Source organism: Meles meles, chromosome 19, assembly GCF_922984935.1.
Source record: "Meles meles chromosome 19, mMelMel3.1 paternal haplotype, whole genome shotgun sequence".
Taxonomy (NCBI): Eukaryota; Metazoa; Chordata; class Mammalia; order Carnivora; family Mustelidae; genus Meles; species Meles meles.
In genome coordinates this window covers 242,077-264,316 of record NC_060084.1, presented here as the reverse complement: position 1 = coordinate 264,316, position 22,240 = coordinate 242,077, and the positions used below count along the sequence as shown (strand labels likewise).

Sequence of the window (22,240 nt, the reverse complement as noted above, 5' to 3'; positions counted from 1 at the left end):
GGGGTGGCTCAGTTGTTAAGCTGCTGCCTTTGGCTCAGATCAAGTCCCGAGTCGGGCTCCTTGCTCAGCAGGGAGCCTGCTTCTCTCTCCACTTGTATGTGCGCACTCTCTCTCTCTCTCTCTGACAAATAAATAAATAAATAAAATCTTAAAAAAAAAACTATAAAAAATCATAACACAAGCAATAAAATATTTAGAACTGAATGACAATCTAAGAACTATATATTGAAACTTTTGGAAGGCACTTCACTTAGAAGTAAAATTTTAAAATGGGGTGCCTGGGTAGCTCAGTCAGTTAAGCAGCTGCCTTCGGCTCAGGTCATGATCCCAGAGTCCTGGGATCGAGTCCCACATCGGGCTCCTTGCTCAGCAGGGAGCCTGCTTCTCCCTCTGCCTGCCGCTCCTCTGGCTTGTGTAAGCTCTATCTCTCTCTTTCAATCTGATAAATAAATAAAATCTTTTTAAAAAAATTAATATTAAGATATACCTATATTAAAACACAAGAAAGACTATAAAACACTGAGTTAAACAACCAGTTTCAGAACCTATAAAAAGAACAAGAGAGTAAACTCAAGGAAATACGGAGAAGGCAATAGTAAAGTTAAAATCTAAAACCAATAATACAGAAGATAAGAAATAAATCAGCAGGTATGATAATACCAAAATAATACCCCCCCCAAAAAAAAGCCCAACCCCCCCAAAAAAGCCCAAAAGAGTTATGCAGGAAAATTAATACAACAGACAAATCTTTAACAAGAGAGAGTCACGAAGGGCAAAATTAGCAATAGGAATTACAGAAAAACCGCGGGACGAGGGCAGGGGGTGCCTGGATTGCTCAGTCAGTCAAACATCCAACTCTTGAACTCGGCTAAGGTCTTGATCTCAGGGTTTTGAATTCAAGCCCCACGGTGGGCACGGAGCCTACTTAAAAACATATATATACATACATGGTAATCAATGCTATGTCAGTAAATTTGAAAATTTAGATAAAATAGATGATTTTCTAGAAACATACAACTAACTCAAGAAGAAATTAAAAACCTGACTAGACCAACAAACATTCAAGAAACTGAGTCAGTTGTCCACAGCCTGGCTCTGAAATGGATTCCAGGAGATGACTGTCGAGCCGCGTTTGAGCAAACTTCAAGGAACCCAGAATCCCTGCGTTACACGGACCGACCGTTTAGAACCCAGGAAAAAGGGAAGGCCACCCAATTCATTCCATGAGATGCTACAACCTTGATGTCAGAGTAGCCAAGATGAGTAAAAACATATGAGACATAGATGCCAAAATCCTAAATAAAGTGTTACTAACTCGAATTCAACAGCTTCCACAGTTAAAAATCATTACCAAGTAGGAAGTGACCCAGGAATGCAAGGACAGTGGAAAAAATCAAAGTCGTCCGTCCTGGAGCAGATCACGGAACACCCAAACCATCTCCAGAGACACAACAGAAGCATTAATTCATGCTCAAAGTCCTAGCAAATTCACATAGAGGGAACTTTGTTAAAGTCATAAAAAGCATATGAGAATACAAGGAGACCACAGCAAACACAGTGTTGGTGAAACTGCAGACGCATTCCTAGCTGAGTCAGGAATAAGACAGCTTATTTCTAGTTTCATACAACACTACAAAGTCTACCCAATACAGTAAGAAAAACGAAGACGTATAAAGATCGAAAGAAAAGACAAATTACGTTTATAGACAATGTGAGTGTCTACAAAGAAAACCTACACTCAGCTACTAAAAATGACTTCAGCCGGTTATGAGATAGGGGAGCACCTCTACCCCAGCAAAAACCCGAAAAAAAAAAGAAAGAAAGAAAGAAATATGCTTTTCACAGCAATAAAATCTACGTACCTAGTAGTATACTGAAAACAAAATTCACAAGACAGAAAAATCTACAACTGAAAGGCTTAAAAAGATATATTATGTTCATAGAAGGAACGTTACAACAAAGTCAACTATCCACAAATTAATCTATAAAATTAAGGAAATTCCACTAAAAATTCCGAGTTTCTGTGGAGATACACAGAAGGATGTTTACCGAAGCACGACTAAAACATGACACCACGGCGCCTCCAGCTCAGGTCAGGTCCCAGCAACCTGCGATCAAGCCCCACATCGGGCTCCCCGCTCAGCGGGAAGCCTGCTTCTCTCCCACTCCCCCTGCTTGTGTTCCCTCTCTCACTCTGTCATAAGTAAACAAAATCTTTGAAAATAAATAAAATGAAATAAAACATGATATTGGAGTTCACCTAAGAGTTCTGTTAGCGACGGATAAGTGAGTCAAGGTAGTTATTCTGCAGGCCATGGGACCCTGGGATCGTGCAACACAGCCGCCGTATCCCCAGAACAGAATTCAATGCTATGGTTAAATAGGTGACCCAGAGGGGCGCCTGGGTGGCTGGGTCAGTTGAGCGTCTGCCCTCGGCTCAGGTCATGATCTCAGGGTCCTAGGATCGAGCCCTGCTACGGGCCCCCCGCTCAGCAGGGAGCCTGCTTCTCCCTCTCCCTCTGCCGCTCCCCGTACTGAGCTCACTCTTGCTATCAAATAAATAAATAAAATCTTTAGGGGCGCCTGGGTGGCTCAGTGGATTAAAGCCTCTGCCTTCGGCTCAGGTCAGATCCCAGAGTCCTGGGATCAAGCCCCACATCGGGCTCTCTGCTTAGCAGGGAGCCTGCTTCCCCTCTCTCTGCCTGCCTCTCTGCCTACTTGTGATCTCTCTCCGTCAAATAAATAAAATCTTTAAAAAAACAAATTAATAAAAGCTTTAGATATGTTAAGTAAAATAAAATCTTAACAAATTTTAGGCCAATATTTTACAAATAAAACACATTTCTCTACAAAAGAACCACAATTTTTTTTGCATTTGTCAAAAACCCTTCTGGAAACGGATGTCCTTGCGTACCTCCTCAGGGACTCTATCAAGGCCGCTCTGGAATCAGGGGTTCTGGGAAGCTGTGGGGGAAGACGGGATTCCAGTGAGACATTCGCTCTCTGCCAACCGGGCCCCAAGTCCATGACCACACGCACTGACCACACGAGGAGTGAGCAGGGCAGGGAGAAAGTGCGACACGAAGTAGGGTCTCCTGAAGATGCTGCAACACAGAAGAGCAGGTCCAAAGGCGTCGGAGATGACCGCAGCGCTAGAACGCCGTACCGACAGCGACGAAACATCCGTTTCCACAGAATCGCGCTGCATTTCACAGGATGGCACAAGCGGGTTGTCCCATTTCATGTCACGGCTGTGATATTCTACCATTTTTTTCTTTTTTTAAGATTTACTTATTTAGGGGCGCCTGGGTGGCTCAGCTGTTAAGCCTCTGCCTTCGGCTCAGGTCATGATCCCAGAGTCCTGGGATCGAGCCCTGCATCGGGCTCCTGCTTAGTGGGGAGCCTGCCTCTCCCTCTCCTTCTGCTCCTCCCCGCTGCTTGTTCTCTCTCTCTCGCAAATAAATAAAATCATTAAACATAAAAATTCACAAACACACGAACCACCAAACCATGGACTCGTTCTCGTCCTTCTTTGTGGGCTCTACTCAACCATACCCCTTGTTTCTCCTCCAGAAAATGAGTTTCACAGCTAAGGCTCTATGTCTCCTCACTACAAGACTTGTGCTGGGACGTCTATCCTCAGCCACCCAACAACAGGCACCGGTTACGAGTGGTTCTGAGAACAGATGGGACAACTCCAGGAAGCAAGGCCCTACCTGGCCTCCATGACGGCAACAGGAATCTTTCCTGTGTGTTCGAACACCGTGACGGCCTTCTCCACATCCTGCTGTGCTTGGCTATCGGGCTGGCTCCATACAGGGAGGGTGGGGAAGGAACAGAAGATTTCAAAGAAAAGACATTGAGGGGCGCCTGGGTGGCTCAGTGGGTTAAAGCCTCTGCCTTCAGCTCAGGTCATGATCCCAGGGTCCTGGCATCGAGCCCCACATTGGGCTCTCCGCTCGGCGGGGAGCCTGCTTCCCCCCACCCCTATGCCTGCCTCTCTGCCTACTTGTGATCTCTGTCTGTCAAATAAATAAAATAAAATCTTAAAAAAAAAAAAGACAAGACATTGAGCAGGGAAGGGTGCCATCGGCCTACCCTTGACACCACGACCACTCTGCCGTTTCAAGGTGAACAGCCACAGGCCGGCTGCCGGCACAGCAAGGGGACGTTCGGACAAACCAAGGCCAGCAAGACCACAGAAAGAGACTGACTGCTGTTTCACGCTCTCAGGAAGCAAACACCTAGCAATAGGCCACCTCAGGGACCATTCAGCACCTCTGAGACCCTCTGCCACCCTTCTGACCCCCTTCGGGAAAAAAGAAAGACTCTGAGGTGGGAAGAGGAAGGGACTTAATTTTCTGAGTTACCAAACTTACGAAGCGACAACACAGGAATAGCAGTAGTCTTGGATACCTACGTTAAGTACTTAAAACTGTGGGGCACCTCGGCAGCTCAGTCAGTGAAGTATCTGCCTTCGGCTCAGTTCCCAAGGGTCCTGGGATCGAGTCCCACGTCCGGCTCTCTGCTCAGTGTGGAGTCGGCTCGTCCCTCTGCCCCTCCCCGCTCATGCTCTCTCTGTCTCTCTCTCTCAAATAAATGAATAAAATCTTAAATAAATAAATAAGTAAATAAACTACTTTAAAATATTCACCTAAAACTTTCATGGCAGCTGTAAGGGCTGTCTGGCCACTCACGTTTAAGTAAGAGAGTCTTGTCGTTTGTTTTTTAAAGATTTCACTTATTTATTTATCAGAGAGAGAGAGAGAGAATGAGCAGAGCAGGGGGAGAGGCAGAGGGAGAAGCAGACTCCCGGCTATGCAGGGAGCCCAATGAGGGGCTCCATCCCAGGACCCAGGGATCATGACTGAGCCGTCGGCAGACACTTCACTGACTGAGTCACCCCGCCGTCCCTAAGTAAATGAATCTCAGAATAACACACACACACCAAACAGCCATCTGACATTTGCTTTACGTAAATACAGTGAACACTTTTTCCTGCAATTCTTAGAAACACAGATCTTCCTCCCACCCCGATTTAAAGACCTCTTCAACGCAAACCCACGCGAATGACGATCTGAAAGCAGGCGACCCTCCTGCACACAGTAACTTACCCGCCCTCCAGCTACAGCTGCCGGGAAAGGCCCAAGTGCTCCACTCCCGAGTCCCAGGAAATCAGACTGTACTGGGTGAGCACAGGCCAGAGGCCACGGGCGGCAGCAGAACCGAGGTGACCTTACCTCTATGATGTCCCTGGCTGAAGACAGATCTTCGTAGAGGCCCATGTTTTCCATCGAAACCTGCAGAGGGGACACAGCGGGAACATGAGGCCCCGGCCACTGAAGGGACAGGCTGAGGAGCGGCCGCTGCAGAGAGGGGAGGCCACCACTCACCTTCAGGTCCGCCAGGCGCGTCTTGGCCAGCGTGATGTAGTCCGTGAGGAGGGAGCGGTACTTGCTCGGCACCAGCGGTGGGTGGAGAATGTGTGTCTGCGGGCCGAAGGCAGAGCAGGGCCCCACAGCCCGTGAACCAGGGGTGAGTTCCTGGGGCAGCAGCATCAGCTCGCCGCCACCGCCTGAACTCACACCAACGGCTGGAAACTCCGAGGACGAGCGAGCCACGGGCCCCAGGGGGCTCTCGCCAGACAGACAGACAGAACCCCAGCGGAGGGTCTGTCTCTACACACGTCTATGGCCTCTCCTTCCCACGCGGGCCTGGCCGGGGACAGCGTGTGGCGGGGTCCGCGCACAGAGCTGGCCCTCACCCTCCGCAGCCTGGCACGCCCCCCAGTCTCTCCCCTGCAGTGCAAACACAGGGGTGCCCCAGCCCCAGGAAGACGAGGCGTCGAGCCCTCAAGGTGGGCTGGGAGTCCTGAGCTTTCACCGGGTCATGGTACGTTCTATAGGATTCCTGGTCCCTTAGGTCACATGGATTCTTTGGAATGTCATGGAAATTTCTGAATTACAAGAAGAGTTAAGAATTAAGCCGCTGCCTTCGGCTCAGGTCATGATCTCAGGGTCCTAGGATTGAGCCCCGCATCGGGCTCTCTGCTCCACGGGGAGCCTGCTTCCTCCTCTCTCTGCCTACTTGTGATTTCTCTCTCTGTCAAATAAATAAATGAAATCTTAAAAAAAAAAAAAAAAAAGAATCAGTTTCTAGTGCCCTACCCTTCAAACAATGCTGGGCAGAGTTATCTGATTAAAAAGAATGCTTGCAGTAAGGCATTTTGAATCACGGAATTCATGCAATTTGTTATTAAAAATGCAAACTCTAGGGGCGCCTGGTGGCTCAGTGGGTTAAGCCTCTGCCTTCACCTCGGGTCATGATTTCAGGGTCCTGGGATCGAGTCCCCCATCGGGCTCTCTGCTCAGCAGGGATCCTGCTTCCCCCCACTCTCTCCGCCTGCCTCTCTGCCTGCTTGTGATCTCTCTCTCTTTGTCAAATAAATAAATATAATCTTAAAAAATATATTTAAAAATGCAAACTCCATCTGAGGGTGTAAGGTCTGGAAGCAATGGCCATGGGCACTCTGGGGTACATCCTAGTTCTTCTTCAACAGAAAAATGCATTATTTTATATGTTAACTAACTGGAATTTACATAAAAACCTGAAACTACCTAAAAATAAATAAATAATACATCATCAAAAAAACCGAACAGGAGCCTGTAGTGTTGCGTCCGCGACAACGTCCCCCCACCAAGCAGGTGTCTTCTGAGCCAGCACAGACCCCCCGGCCTCGTGAGGGACTGTGTGCTGTCACCGACAACCCCCCAGGGACACACACAGCGCCAGTCCCTGGGCATGTCAGTAGCGCCCATGGGGCGCCCGCAGCTGAGAGCACAAGCACATCCCTGGTGGGGAGGCCCGCGGCGGGGCCGGGGGGGGGATGCCCGGGAGCGCGGGCCACTGCTCACCTGCAGGTACCGGGGCGCCTCAAAGGGCACGAGGTCCGACAGGAACTTGAAGAGAAAGACCAGTGTCTTCTTGCTGCCGCTGTGGAAGCCCCTCGTGCTCCCAAAGGAGGCCTGGAGGGAGAGGCGGGGTGAGGGCCGGGCCGCTGGCTCCATGAGGGGCCACACCGCCCATGCAGGCCCCAGCAACCCCACCGGGCACGGCCCTGCCTGGCTGGGAAGACGGGCTGAACGCTCACCGCAACGATGAAAACCCCATTCCTCAGGGAACAGTAACGGCGCTCTTGGTGACCCTCAGAAGCACAGTGTCTTAGCTGCCCTCCCAAGGGCGCTTCCTCAGCAAATAAACACATTCCACCCGACGAAGCCACTTCCGAACCATGGTAACCCCCAGACTCTTCTGTGAGGACAAGGTCACTGCGAGGGAGGGGGCCAAGAAGGGCAGCCCCCGGCGCCCCTGAAAGTGCCCAGCTCACAAAGACGTAAGTGGGCCCCTGCAGGAACTGAGGGCCCCTGGGCATTCCCGAACGGACACCGGCCCTGAAGGGCCGCGAGGAGCCTCTGCCGAGAACCGAACTCCCAGCCACACGGGGTCCTGCCGTGGCCCGGCTCCCCGCAACGCCACAGCCTCTGCCGCTGCGTGTGGAGGCCGCAGCACGCCCACGGGAACGGCAGAATCCGGTGGGAATCTTCTGCACCGGAGAGTGGGGCAGACACAAGAAGCCACCGGGTGAAGGGAAGACGGCGGCAGAGCAGGAGGAGCCAGGCTCGCCTTGTCCCGCAGACACAACTAGATCCTCAAGTCATCCCAGATGCTCCAGAAAGCGACCTAGGGACCGACAGAACGACCTCCACCACACCACAAAACCAGGAGTCGGGCACAAGAAACACGGTGGACACACACATGAGGCTCCCCGTGCTACTAGAAAGGAGTGGGTCAGCCAAGAAGCCAAAGAAAAAAAAGTACATGGACACACATGAAGATGGGCACAAACAGTCCAAAACCTTCGGGATGCGGAAAAGCAGTTCTGAGAGAGAAGTTTACAGCAGTTCGGGCCCCTCGTGAGGTGAGGAGAATCTCAAACACACGACCTAACCTTACACCTGAAGGAGTTAGAAAAGGAACAGAACAAAACCCAAGACCAGCACAGGAAGGAAATAATAAAGATGAGAGCAGAAATAATGCAGAAGCTAAAACAAAAACAAAAACAAAACAAAAAAGGAAAAAACAGATCAACGAAATCAGGAGCTGGTTCTTTGAAAAAAAGCTACGAAAGTGAGGAATCTCCAGTCAGACTTACCAAGAAAAAAAGGAAAGGACTTCAATAAACAAAATCACAAATGAGAGAGAAGTAACATCCTATACCACAGAAACAGGGACAGTTATAAGGCATCACGACAAAAAACGACATGCCAACAAACTGGACAATCTGGAAGAAATGCATAAACACCTAGAAACATATAACCTCCCAAAACTGAAACAGAAGAAATGGAAAACTTGGGCGCCTGGGTGGCTCAGTTGGTTAAGCGACTGCCTTCTGCTCGGGTCGTGATCCCGGAGTTCCGGCATCTCCGAGTCTGCTTCTCCCTCCGACATTCTCTCCTCTCACGTGCGCATTCGCTCGCTCTCTCTCTCAAATAAATAAATAATATTTTTTAAAAAAGAAGAAGAAATAGAAAACTTGAACAGATCGATTCCCAGCAAAGAAATTCAGTCATTAATAAACTCCCAACAAACAGAATTCCAGGTCTGATGAATTCTACCAAACATTTTTTTGTGTGTGTTTTTAGATTTATTTATTTGACAGAGAGAGACACAGCGAGAGAGGGAACACAAGCAGGAGTGAGAGAGGGAGAAGCAGGCATCCCGCCGAACAAGGAGCCTGACGCAGGGCTCGATCCCAGGACCCTGGGACCATGACCTGAGCTGAAGGCAGACGCTCAATGACTGAGCCACCCAAGTACCCCAGCAATCCACAAATTTACTGCAAACCCTACCAAAATACCAACAGCATTCTTCACAGTAGAACAAACAATCCTAAAATTTCTATGGACTGACAAAAGACCCCAAAAAAAAAAAAGCAACCTTGGGGGGAAAAAAGAGCAAAGCTGGGGGCATCGTAATTCTGGACTTCTGGTGATCACGGTGTGCCTGACTGGCAGTCAGAGCACAGGACTCCTGATCTTGGGGTTATAGGTTGAAGCCCCATGTTGGGTGTAGAAATTACTTAAAAATTTAAAAAAAAAATAATAAAACAAACTTTAGAAATCTTATAAAGCTGTAGTGATCAAGTCATTATGTTACTTGCACAAAAATAGACACACAGATCAAAAGAACAGAACAGAAAATGCAGAAATGAACCCACAACTCTGGTCAAGTAATCCGCAACGGAGCAGGAAAGATGAGCCAACGGAGAAAAGACAATCTCTTCAACAAATGGTGTTGGGAGAACTGGACAGCCATACACAGAACGAACCTGGTCCTCTTTCTTACACCACACACAAAAACAAATTCAAAATGGATTAAAGAGGGGCGCCTGGGTGGCTCAGTGGGTTAAAGCCGCTGCCTTCGGCTCAGGTCATGATCTCAGGGTCCTGGGATCGAGCCCCGCATCGGGCTCTCTGCTCAGCGGGGAGTCTGCTTCCTCCGCTCTCTCTGCCTGCCTCTCTGCCTACTTGTGATCTCTGTCAAATAAATAAATTAAAATCTTAAAAAAAAAACTAAAAAAAGAAAGAAAAAAGCCACCAGATGGAAAGAGGAGCACCCCCACATCACCATTCAGCTCCCACCAACGTACAAGGGGCACCATTTCCCTCCATCTCATCTGTCTACACAGAAGGGTTAGGGACCCTTGGCAAGGTTAGGGACTCCATCAAGAGTGAGCCTCAGGACACCCCAGAAACAGGACGAGAAACGAGCCCCCGAGGACAGCAGTGTCTGTGAAGTATTTACAGGAAGTATCAGAGGGGCAGACCCGTCCCCAGATGTGCGGCTGCAGCACGCACCGTCACTCCAGGAAAATGACAATTACTAGGACACTGAGGTGAGCTGAGAACTGGGATTCAGGATGCCAAAGGGCTCAAATTCAAAGTCGTCACGTTGACCTTTTTACATTAAATTCTCAAAATAAAGATTAAAAGAGACCTTCAAACACTGATCGTACACATAAACACCTATCAAACTCACCCAACCTTTCACTTAAATCGCGTGATTTTCTGTAAACCGTGTCTCAATAAAACTGAAAAGGCAGACGCAGAAAGAAACCCACAACGCCCCACCATCAACGCGACATGTGCCATGCATTCTTGTCTGTACGTCGCCCCAAAACTCAGCAAATCCCAGGCCCAGAGACACCTGGTTGGACTGAATGACCCGGACGCAGGTCTTGGGGACAGAAACCACATGCTGACACGGGCCGGCTCGGAGGACCAGCGCGTCCAGCAGATGCCCCTGAGCCAGCAGCTCTTGCTGGGAACACAGGGGTGAGGAGATGAGAGCAAACACCATGCCCGCCCATCCTCCCCAACAGGCGGGCAGAGGCTGGGCCAAGGCAGCTTCGGCCGGTGCGGCCGCCCTCAGAGCTGGGGAGCATGGACTCCCCACAAGCAGCCACCAGGCAGCGTGCCAGGCAAACCCGAAACCTCTACAAGGATGCGGACGGCTCTCTACCCAGCAGACTGACGCTCTCCCAACCCTCGAAGTGGATGTGTGGATAGACGCCCCCACAGCAGCAGCCCCAGCAGGTCTGGGCACTGTGGCACGGACGGGGCGAGACCGGGACAGTATCCACCGCGGGGAGGGCCACCGAGGACACACATGGCACAGACCCGCCACAACTGTCTTCACGCTTTCCCGACGGCACCCCGACCTGGGGACCCGGTCCGGCAGGCGCAGCGGCCACGACAGGAGGGCCAGCCCCCGGACAGGGCAGCATGGGGCCCCTGGGGGGGCGGGCAGAACAGACCTGACCACTGAACACGAGTGTCCCCGGGATGGCGAGCCGGGGGCCCAGCCGCGAGCGCGTACGGTCGGACGTGGGGGGCTCACCTGGAACCAGTCTGGGTAGGACGGGAACACGGAGGGGCCCTCCAGTGCGGCCTGACGTGCCACCAGGAACGCGGTGACCATGCTGTCCAGGTCGCAGCTCTCAAACGCACGGGCCAGCCGTCGGGCCACCCAGTCTAGGAGGGAAGGACCCACGAGAGCTGGCAGACAAGGACGTGCGTGCTGCCGGGGGCAGGACGCACTGGGTGGGAGCGTGTGCACGCCCAGCGCCAAGTGCAAGAGACCGGGTCATGAGGGCCCGGAGCAGCCCAACACCCACGGCACGCGGCTGCACGGGAGGCAGATGGAGGGCATGGACGGGAAGACCCAGGGCGCCCTTCGCGCAGGCAGCAGAGCAGAGAGCAGCCAGCTCCACCCGCGGGCTCAGCCACCAACAGCGGGACCTGCACACACACGCCGGGGGCTCCCAGCCAAGGTCACCTTTAACCAGTTGCGGCGCCTCGGGCACGCAGATCACCAGTGTAGACACACAGGAGAGCACGTGCCGCCAGTTCACCTCGTGTGTGTCCAGAACCTCCTGGAAGTGGCCAAGCAGCTCCTCGGGGCACAGTACGGTGAAGAGCTACAACAGAAGGTCCCCAGCTCGGCCGCGGAAACAAGCCGCCCCTCGGGCAGCCGGGCCTCACCCCCGCCCACTTCCAGCCGCGTGCGCAGCCACGAGTCTCCTTCCAAGGAGAAGGTGCTCTACCCACGGGACAAGTCCAGCTTCTGGACCCCCAGGGGTCTAGGCAGGAGCGGCCGTGGTCTGTGGAGCCTGCCGGCCTCACCCTCCCTAGACGGGAGCCCCGGGGCCCAGTGGCCACTGCCGCCAGCCCAGGAGCACGTCACCCACCCTGCGGTACAGACTGGTGAGCAGAGGGTGCGTCTTCGCGAAGCTCCACTCTCTCTGCATCTGAACGGCATCGGAAACTTCATTCAGGAGTAAAAACAGACAATAATGTCACTCAGTCATCATGAAAAGCTGTCTTAATTTGCATTTTTTCAGTCATTAGCAATCACTTCTGTTCGGGAACCGCTTTCTGCTATCAGCTATCTTTGGCCCAGGTCCTTGCTGCGACCCCCTTACCACATCTGCTGTGGTTTCTAACCCATCAACTGCTGAACTTCGCTCTTTCCTCTAACGGGGGATAAGCCAGCAGCGAGGACGCTGCTGGAAAGGCGTCTGGCTGGAGCAGGTCAGAGTGCCCCAAGGCGAGTGCCAGAAGCTTCCCTCGTGCTACCTGACGACTCTGCCCGGGGACACAGTGCCACACAGAGTGAGCTCGGTGGGCACACTGTGCATTTCAGTCTCCCCAGGAACCTGAGCACTTGCAAACACCATCCCTGAGCGGATGGTGACATCACCCCAAGGACACTCGTGGGCACGTGACATGGCATCGACCACTTCTGGAAAGAGCCTGAACTACAGCTGGTCCACTTGCATGCCGCTTTTTCTTAATACGGTGCAGCTGCCAAAGTTCTCCTCCTTATCGTGTCTGAACGTCACTTCCTTCACTCCAACTTACCGAACGTAAGAACACCGTACACAGCACATACAAAATACGTATTAATCAAGCGGTTCTCACCAGGAAGGCTGTTAGTACTTATGTGTGGGAAAGTCTAAAGCTACGGGTGCCTGGGGGGCTCAGGGGGTTAAGTCCCTGCCTTCAGCTCAGGTCATGATCCAGGGTCCTGGGATCGAGCCCCACATTGGGCTCCTTGTCCAGCAGGGAGCCTGCTTCTCTCTCTGCCTGCTTGTGCTCTCTCTCCAAACAAATAAATAAATAAAATCTTAAAAAAAAAAAAGCTATATGCAGATTTTCAACTGCACAGGGGTCAGGGTCCCTAACCCCTACATCCGTTCTTACATGATAGAGGATTTATCATAGAAGAATCTAGAAATCCACTCTGATAACTAGATACTCAGAATCTATTGAGAAAAGACCACAAGAAAGGGTTCACGTTAAATGTATTTCTATTTCGATGATGACACAGGACCATTCTCCTTCCCACACTTTGTTAATTCTCAATTTTCTTTATGAGAACGTGTAACTTTCAAATGAAAGGGTATTTGACACCCACGTGCCCTCGAGTCTTAAGCAATCTCAGCGCTAACATTCAGGGCCCACGCTCCCATGAGGGAGGCAGACAAGGAGAGTCAGGAACCCACCTCTCAGCACAGGCTTGTGGGTTAGCACCTGAGTCAGAGTATGACTGAAAAATCTCTTTGGCACATCTGCTGAAATCGTTCCGCCACACGTGTGTCCACAGAACACGCCGAACCTGCCAACACAGCAGCGAGAGGTCCCCACAGAGCCGACAACATCACACACACACCCCAGCAATAGCTCATCGAAGGCCACTGTCCAGCAAGGTTACATGCACCCCAAAGCCCCCAGCCCCAAGTTCAGGGGGCGCACAGGCTGGCCCTTCCCATAACCCTGAAGCACTCGCCAGCCGGGCCACTGGGCCACAAATGTGAAAAGAAGTCCAAGGGCATCGGGGGCAGGGTGGGGGGCACCTCTGTTGGTGAAGCCTCTGTCTTTGGCTCAGGTCATGACCTCGGGGTCCTAGGATTGAGCCCCACATCGGCCTCCCAACTCAGCGGGGAGCCTGCTGCTCCCTCCCTTCCCATCTTGTGCTCTCCCTCTCTCTCTCTGATAGATAAATAGATTAAATAAAAGAAGTCCAGAGAAGGGCAGGTTCCATAACAAAGAAGCTGCCCATGGATAGGACAGCTGGAAAGGGAAGGCTTTCCCTTTGGAAACATGCCAACCTCGCAAAGCCTCAGTGTGCCCATCTGTGAAATGGAGATCACGGGCAGCAGGGCAATAGCCAGGCTGGCGCAAAGCACCTGGCACCCACAGGCACTCAGATGCAGTAACGGTTCGTGAAGCCAAGGACCTCCCGTGCCAGGAGGGGGAGGAAGGACAGTGGGTAGGACATCACTGATGCGGCAGGAGGGACAAAGGCTCTCGGGGCTGCCTGACAGTGGGGCCCTGAGGGCACTTCAGTGAGCCAGGGTCAGAGTCACTGAAGCTCTTCCCAGTTCCCCAGGGAGAAGAGTTCCCGTCACACAAGTCACAGGGAGACACTGGGCAGGAAGGGCAGCCACGGGCCCTGCTGGCCTTCCAGAGAGACAAAACCATGATGCGAGTCCCATGTACCAGGAAGCCTGGCCATCCAGACCAGGATGGGTGGAGGCAGTGTCCAGTTTCATTGTAAATATTGGCAACTAGATAAGAAACTTAAAAAGAGGGGTGCTTGGGGGCTCAGTCGGTTAGGCGTCCAACTCTTGGTTTTGGCTCAGGTCATGATCTCGGGGTCATGAGACTGAGCCCCACGCTGGGACTCCATGAGAGTCTGATGGGGACTCTCCCTCTGCCCCTCTCCCCCACACTCCCTTTCTCTCATACAGAGCAACCTTTTTTTTTTTTAATATAGAGCAATCTTTTTAAAAAAAGGAAATTTAAGGGGGCCCTGGCTGGCTCAGTGGGTTAAGCCTCTGCCTTTGGCTCAGGTCATGATCTCAGGGTCCTGGGATCGAGCCCCGCGTCGGGCTCTCTGCTCCATGGGGAGCCTGCTTACCCACACCCCCACCTGCCTCTCTGCCTACTTGTGATCTCTGTCAAATAAGTAAATCAATAAATTTTTTTAAAAAAGGAAATTTAAAAAGAAACAAATACATCCATAGTCATTCTCCGACTCTCAGGATATGAGTCCAAGCAATCCAGTTGTCAAAATGCATAAAACTGAGAGAGCAACGCCGTATGATCAGTGCGAGCAGCGTGCGGCATGATCCAGCTAAAGCAGCTGGAACACAGGCAATCGAGGCAGAACAGTGAGAGGCTGGAGGGATTTGCAAGGCCTGGGAATGTGGGAAAACTCTCCTGGATTCCCAGGAGAGAACCAGCTTCCAGGCCAGCCTCCCCCATTACTGTGGAGCAAACCCGATCCCCCAACGACCAATCCTAATGTGTGGCTCCAGAGCCACGCAGAGAGAAAGCTAATGTGGCAAAATCGTGACCACGGGGGCGTGTGAGCACCAGCCCTGGGGAGCAGAGAAGGCTCCTATGGAGGAGACGGCATGGGGCACTGGCCGGGGAGGGCCCGTGAGAAAGTCGCTCCGGGGTGCCCTGGGTAGGAATCTGGGCTCACACCAGGAGTACAAACACCCAGGTGACAGAGGGTTCAGGCAAAAGGGGACCGGCCGGCCTCCCGCCTCATCTTCAGAAGAAGCAGGGGGGCCAGAGGGCTCCCAGTGCTCTCCAGCGGGCGTCCTCCCTGGACGCTGTCCCCGTGGCAGAGAACCATGAGCAGCCGCCAGCCGCTGAGGCTCCAAGAGAGGTGCAGACACCGGGGGCTTCAAGAGAAGGTCTACGCAAGCCCAGGAGGCCTGCCCGCAGGACGTACCAGTTCTTCACTGTCCTGTACGCTGGGGATTCGTCCTGCAGCCCGGCGGCCAATGCCTCGAGAGCGACTGCCGACAGGTGGCGGGAACAGAAAACACAACAGTTCAGCCTCACGATCCACCAAAAATGACCCCTGAGCAGCTACTCCCGGAAAAATCAGGTAATGAGTCCGAGAAAGGGAAGCTCCTCAATTTCCGGGTAAGAGACCCCGTCGGCCTCCTACACCCCCAAGAGTACAGGTCCCCCAAACAATCCAACAGTACCAAAGACTTAAGTCTTTCCCATCCATCAAATGTCGGAAGCGATAAAACGCTTCCATAGTTAACTGCTAACTGCTTGTCATTCATGGCTCCCGACATTACATGCAAAGCCCCTGACAGCTGAAAGCAGAACAGTGGAGGGTACGTTCGGGTGAGCACTCGACGTGGAAAGGCAGGAAGCCCTGGGGACCCTTGATTAACCAACTAGCTCTTGCCCAGCCTGGGGCTCGGCACAGACAACTCACAGACCAGCATCCTCCGCAGCACAGTCACCGCGACCTGTCAAAGCAGAACACGGGCCATGGTTCGTCCCCGCAGGGTGCCGCCCCGAGAAACAAGCGGTCGGTCACCCTACAGGAAGATGAGAAAGTGCCTCCACACACAGCCTGACACGGGGAGACCCCACAGAGCAAAAGGCAGACTTCCTGCAAGGATCCGCCGCAATCCCCAGGAACACTCTCGGTGTGGCCCCGGCCCCGGCCCCACCCCGCCGGCCTCCCACGACCTGGGGCTCACGGGGTCCACACAGAGTTCTGCTGCTAAAAAGCGCTCCAATTCTGGGGCGTGCTGGCAGCTGTCACCCGCAGGAACTCTGGAAACCAGAAAATGGCGGGAGACATCCCGGCTTTGCTCCATTTGCTCACGTCCACTAGACGCAGGGAGTAATGGCGCTGGGGAGCAGCTCGGGAACAGCACAGCACAGATCTCCCACCGAAGCCCACACATGAGGGGCGCCTGGGGGCTCAGTCGTGAAGTGTCTGCCTTCAGCTCAGGTCATGATCCCAGGACCCTGGGATCGAGCCCCATGTCATCCATCGTGTTCTTCCTCTCCCTCTGCCCCTTCCCCCGACCCCTCCTGGCCACTTGTGCTCTCTAATAAAATCTTAAAAAAAAAAAAAGCTTATAGACGCACGTGGGGTCATTGGTCTAGGAACTTCCACTTTCGTCACAAGCCACTTCCAGACTCTCCATCTGACTTTCTTACCTGGGCCCCGTGTGCCGGCTCCACACCGCTGGGATCCGAGCTTTTCTGAAATCCTCTCAAAACAAACAACTGCACAAAATCTGAAAAACCACAAAACCCATGGATGGACGTGCACACCGTGCATCACGCAGGGCGCTGACTTCCCCACACCTGGGAAGGTGCGCACCCATGTCTGTTCTTCCTGCCCCCGCACACGTGCCTTCGCTGGCCCAACCAACCCAAACCTGAACCAGACTCTGCTGCTCGCTGCTCTACTCGAAAGGGAAATACTCAAAATCGAGTTTATGAGAAGGATTTTTCTCTTAAAGTATCTGGGGATGCCTGGCTGCCTCAGTCGGTGGAATGGGTGATGCTGGACCTCAGGAGTGTTAAGTCTGAGCCCCGCTGGGTGTAAAGATCACTTTAAAAAAAGGGGGGGGCGCCTGGGTGGCTCAGTCGGTTAAGCGTCTGCCTTCGGCTCAGGTCATGATCCAGGGGTCCTGGGATCGAGACTGCCTCAGGCTCCCTGCTCTGTGGGAAGTCTGCTTCCTCCCTTCCACTCCCCCTGCTTGTGCCCCCCACCCCATTCTGACAAATAAATAAATAAAATCTTTTAAATAAATAAAATAAATAAAAGGGGGGGGTGCCTGGGTGGCTCAGTGGGCTAAGCCTCTGCCTTTGGCTCAGGTCATGATCTCAGGGTCCTGGGATCGAGCCCCACATCGGGCTCTCTGCTCGGCGGGCAGTCTGCTTCCCCCTCTCTCTCTGCCTCTCTGCCTACTTGTGATCCCTCTCTCTCTGTCAAATAAATACATAAAATCTTTAAAAAAAAAAAAAAGCATCTAAGTTTTCCTGTGGATTGTCTCTCCAGCCAATCTGCTAAACAAATAACGGTTCTAGAAGGGCCAGAAGCATTACATTCTGGGGAACAAGGCAGGAAATGGACTCCTACTTCCTGAAAAGATTAGAAGATTTTTTGTCTCATCTTCGATTTAAACTTAAACTCTGAGTCTAGACTCGGGAACTCATAAAGAGCTCACATCCACCACCAAGAAAGTTTTAGGAAAAAGGAACACCTCTTATGCAATGTAAAAAAAATTCATAGGCTACCTGTATGGAACATCCCAGTTCTCATCTAATTTTCTATTTGTACATTACATTTCTGGCAATGGCCAGGATCTGCTGGCTCAGAGAAGAGCCAGGGACAGGGCCCATTCTACGGGAAATACACCCAGAAAAACAAGTGTGGCAAGAGAGAGCCACTCTGAGCTGCTGTCCAGGACGCACGGCTGCTCTCATCTGAGTCTGACGTGCAGATCAGGCCCTGAGCTCAGCACGCTTGCCACAGTTCCTACTTCGCTTTTCCTGAGCATGTTTTAAAATAACTGCTTAGAATGGAGTCCACAGAAAGTCAGTGGCCTCAGGCCGAACCACCGTACAAGTAACAGGGGCCTGCTCAGTCTCCGCCTCGCTGTGGGCTTCCCTAGCTCTCCGCACCCCTCCTTTTCTGGGATCTGGAAGTACAAATTCCTGGGACTTGACTTCTCTCTGTGAGTGCCCTGAAGCAACACCTCCAGTCAACATGGCTCTGGGGGTTTTCTCTTCCCGGAAGGGGGAGCTTGGGTGCTGAGGAAGCTACCGGACAACCCCACGTGGGTGGTTGCCTCCCAATTCAGCGGCTCATAATCTGCATATTTTAAACACACCCGCGATAGGCCCCCAAACACAATGGGGCAACTGACGGACTGGGTCGAAGCTCGCGCACCATTCAGGGTAAGCAGACCCACGTCGCAGGTCCAGGTAACGACAGTTCCATTCCAGATTCCTAGGCTAGGGTGGGGCTGTCCACTTCCCACAGACTCTCGCAGCAGAAAGCATTCCCATGGACCTCAACTTTGCCCAGGAACCTGGCCCTGGTGTGCACTTACCAGAAAGCATAGTCCGGGCGATGTCAGCGTGCTGCGTGGACGCTTCCATCTGCTCACACAGAAGGCACAGGTCCCTGAACAGCCACGCAACCGTGGACCGAGTGTCGGCATGACTAGGGACGAAGCACACAGCTCACCCCGGGCTCACCACCGTCCCGTGTCCATCAGGCCCTCTTCTTCCACACGCACCTCACTAGGAAGCCTAGGCACTGAGGACCAGCTGGCAGCCCCCGGGCCATGCCCTGAAGCCATGGGAGGGCCACTGGCACCCAAGAGCTGGCGGGAAGTGGCTACTGGCATTAAAAAGAATCATTTTTAGGGGCGCCTGGGTGGCTCAGTGGATTAAGCCGCTGCCTTCGGCTCAGGTCATGATCTCAGGGTCCTGGGATCGAGCCCCGCATCGGGCTCTCTGCTCCACAGGGAGCCTGCTTCCTCCTCTCTCTCTGCCTGCCTCTCTGCCTACTTGTGATCTCTCTCTGTCAAATAAATAAATAAAATCTTAAAAAAAAAAAAAAAAAAAGAATCATTTTTAAAGAGCATAACTGGAACAGCTGACTGCTACTTGGGGGGAACAAAAGAAAATCAGAAAGAAAGAAAATCATCAAAAAGAAAGAAAATCAGAAAGAAAGAAAATCATCAGAGAGAGAGGGATCGGGCTCTCTGCTCAGCAGGGAACTTGCTTCCTCCTCTCTCTCTGCCTGCTTTTCTGCCTACTTGTGATCTCTCTCTGTGTCAAATAAATAAATAAAAATCTTAAAAAAAAAAAAAAAAGGGGGCACCTGGGTGGCTCAGTGGGTTAAGCCTCTGCCTTCGGCTCAGGTCATGATCCCAGGGTCCTGGGATCAAGCCCCGCATCCGGCTCTCTGCTCGGCAGGGAGCCTGCTTTCTCCTCTCTCTCTGCCTGCCTTTCTCCGTACTTGTGATATCTCTGTCAAATAAATAAACAAAATCTTTAAAAAAAAAAAAACAAAAAAACCCACAACAGAGGGGCACCTGGGTGGCTCAGTCAGTTGGGCGGCTGCCTTCAGCTCAGGTCATGATCCCAGGGTCCTGGGCTCGAGCCCTGCCTCGGACTCTCTGCTCAGTGGACAGCCTGCTTCTCCCTCTGCCTCTGCCGGCTGCTCTGCCTACTTGTGCTCTCTTCATCTAATAAATAAATAAAATCTTAAAAAAATACAAGAACACAACTGATTCTGCATATAGGGGCTGTTTCCTGCAACTTTGCTAAAGCTGCTGACGTGCTAATACTTCTCAGTAGGGTTCCTTAGGCTATTCAGTACTCAAGACGCGGTCCTCTGCAGACAGCGTCGCGCTTCCTCTTCTAATCTGGACGCCTGTTTAAATCCCCCTATGCCCAGGCGCATGGGTCAAGGAACGTATTTTTCATAGTTAAAATTTGTCAGCCTAAGTCGTGGGCCTTATATCATAGTTAGACCTTTCCTGCTCCAAGATTATAGGGTCATCTTCCGTGATTTCTTCTAGTACTTTCATAATCTCATTTTCCCCCTATGATTTACCTAGAATTTTTTTCGTCTAAGGTGAAGACCCAACTTTTTTTTTTTTTAAAGATTTTATTTATTTATTTGACAGAGATCACAAGTAGACAGAGAGAGAGGGGGAAGCAGGTTCCCTGCTGAGCAGAGAGCCTGATGCGGGGCTTGATCCCAGCACCCTGGGATCATGACCTAAGCTGAAGGCAGAGGCTTTAACCCACTGAGCCACCCAGGCGCCCCAAGACCCAACTTTTCAAATCGAGATGTGACCCACGTGTCACAATGCCATTGATTTCAACACAGACTTTTTGACGGTGCTTCAGGGTTCCCCAAATTAGACGCTCAGTTTTTCCTGACCTGATGACAAGTATACCCATCTCTGGCTTTCTGCCTGGCTGCCGAGAGCATGGCAGGCCAGAGCTCCCAAGGCCTACTTTTATTTCCTCCTGAAGTCCCAGCAAGAGTAAGGAAAGTGGCTTGATTCAAAGAGAACCGCTTCCAGAGGGCAAGAAGAGAGGAGAAGCAAAGTTTTGGAAGCAGAAGGCAGACAGACCTGTGATGAACGACCGAGGAGGCTTGAGACAGACTTGCCCTAAGCCGGCAGTGTGGTGCTCAGTCTGTTCCTAAAGGACTGCAGGGTGGGAGAGCTGAGCACCCCTTCAGGAAGGTGGAGGAGGGTGACTCAGTATCTCTGAATGCACACAGAGGAGGCCTTGGGAGCTATCAACCATATTTATCTGAGTATCTCTTTTTAAATTTTTTTTTTAATTTTCTATGGGGGGGCGGCTGGGCGGCTCAGTGGGCTAAGCTGCCGCCTTCAGCTCAGGTCATGATCCCAGGGCCCCGGGATCAAGTCCCACCTCCAGCTCCTCGCTCAGCAGGGAGACTCCCTCTCCCTCTGCCTGCCACTCCCCCTACTTGTGTGTGTGCACTGTCTCTCTCACGCTGACAGATAAATAAATCTTAAAAAAAAAAAATTCCTTCCAGGGTGCCTGGGTGGCTCAGTTGGTTGGGCAACTGCCTTTGGCCCATGTAATCTTCCTGGAGTCCCAGGTTCGAGGCCTGCGCAGGGATCCCTGCTCAGTGGGGAGTCTGTTTCTCCCTCTGACCCTCCCCCATGTCGCTCTCTTTCTCATTCTCTCTCTCAAATAAAGTCTTTAAAAATAATTTTTTTTCTAGGTAAGTTTATTTTTTGTAGTAATCTCTAGACCCAACATGGGTCTCAAACTCAAAACCCTAAAATCAAGTCTTATGCTCTTCTAACTGAGCCAGCCAGGCATCCCCTTTAAAAGAAACATTTTTTAAAGATTTTTTTTTTTAAGTAAGTCTTTTTTTTTTTTTTAAGATTTTATTTATTTGACAGACATCACAAGTAGGCAAGAGGCAGGCAGAGAGCGAGGGAAGCAGGCTCCCCGCGGAGCAGAGAGCCCGATGTGGGGCTCGATCCCAGGACCCTGGAATCATGACCTGAGCCAAAAGCAGAGGCTTTAACTCACTGAGCCACCCAGGCGCCCCTAAAGATTTTTATTTGTTTGAGAGAGAGAAAGAGCACAAGCAGGGGGACCAGCAGGCAGAGGGAGAAGCAGGCTCCCCACTGAGCAAGGAGCCTGATGTGGGACTCGATCCCAGGACCCTGGGATCATGACCTGAGCCGAAGGCAGAGGCCTAACCCACTGAGCCACCCAGGCGCCCCAACAAATGTTCTCTTTAAATAATGAAGACTTTCTCTCAGTGGTTTTTGGCTTTGATTTACAAATAAGTCACGTTACACCAGCTCACAAAAACAGTCTAACACTAAGGTCAGGGGAAATAATCACTGGTACGCTACCTTTCCCACAGCTCTGGGAGACTCACAATGTTCTGCGCGTGAAGATGCCACACAGCTTCAAGCAACAAAGAACTCTGAGGAAAATAAGAGCAGTACGCGTCTTTCGTGCACATCTTCCTGCAAAGTGCAGAGCCCGCACACTGAACCCCAGGACCCTGCGGACAACTGGGTGGAGTGACAGGCACAGCCCCAAACCCGTGCACGGTCACTGTGGCTTCAGACTTTCTCCTCACCTCCCCAACCCCCAGCACCCTGGCCAGTCCCTGGTGTCGCCCGCTTCTAGCACTTTCTCCCCTGTGGCCAGTACAAACAGGACATGGCAACCTGCCTTCTCCTCTGGCCCCTTCGGCGGCTCCTCACAGCTCCTAGAACAAAGGCCGGGGCTCTTGGACACAGCCC

General features: G+C 51.9%; 1 protein-coding gene across 6 annotated transcripts in view; it reads right to left on the bottom strand.

Annotated features, from left to right (window-relative positions):
• FANCA (FA complementation group A) overlaps nucleotides 1-22,240 on the bottom strand; it is a 63,572-nt gene that overhangs the window by 36,563 nt on the left and 4,769 nt on the right. For all 6 annotated transcript variants that reach the window (XM_045987471.1, XM_045987467.1, XM_045987469.1 and 3 more), the window contains 15 exons: nucleotides 21,842-21,915; nucleotides 18,521-18,633; nucleotides 16,614-16,693; nucleotides 15,874-15,907; nucleotides 15,370-15,436; nucleotides 13,127-13,239; nucleotides 11,810-11,886; nucleotides 11,398-11,539; nucleotides 10,960-11,093; nucleotides 6,915-7,025; nucleotides 5,394-5,489; nucleotides 5,241-5,300; nucleotides 3,717-3,805; nucleotides 3,044-3,104; nucleotides 2,915-2,964 (listed from right to left, as the gene is read on the bottom strand). In XM_045987471.1, the coding sequence (XP_045843427.1) occupies nucleotides 2,915-2,964; nucleotides 3,044-3,104; nucleotides 3,717-3,805; nucleotides 5,241-5,300; nucleotides 5,394-5,489; nucleotides 6,915-7,025; nucleotides 10,960-11,093; nucleotides 11,398-11,539; nucleotides 11,810-11,886; nucleotides 13,127-13,239; nucleotides 15,370-15,436; nucleotides 15,874-15,907; nucleotides 16,614-16,693; nucleotides 18,521-18,633; nucleotides 21,842-21,915 (1,301 nt within the window). The remainder of the gene's footprint in view (nucleotides 1-2,914; nucleotides 2,965-3,043; nucleotides 3,105-3,716; nucleotides 3,806-5,240; nucleotides 5,301-5,393; nucleotides 5,490-6,914; nucleotides 7,026-10,959; nucleotides 11,094-11,397; nucleotides 11,540-11,809; nucleotides 11,887-13,126; nucleotides 13,240-15,369; nucleotides 15,437-15,873; nucleotides 15,908-16,613; nucleotides 16,694-18,520; nucleotides 18,634-21,841; nucleotides 21,916-22,240) is intronic.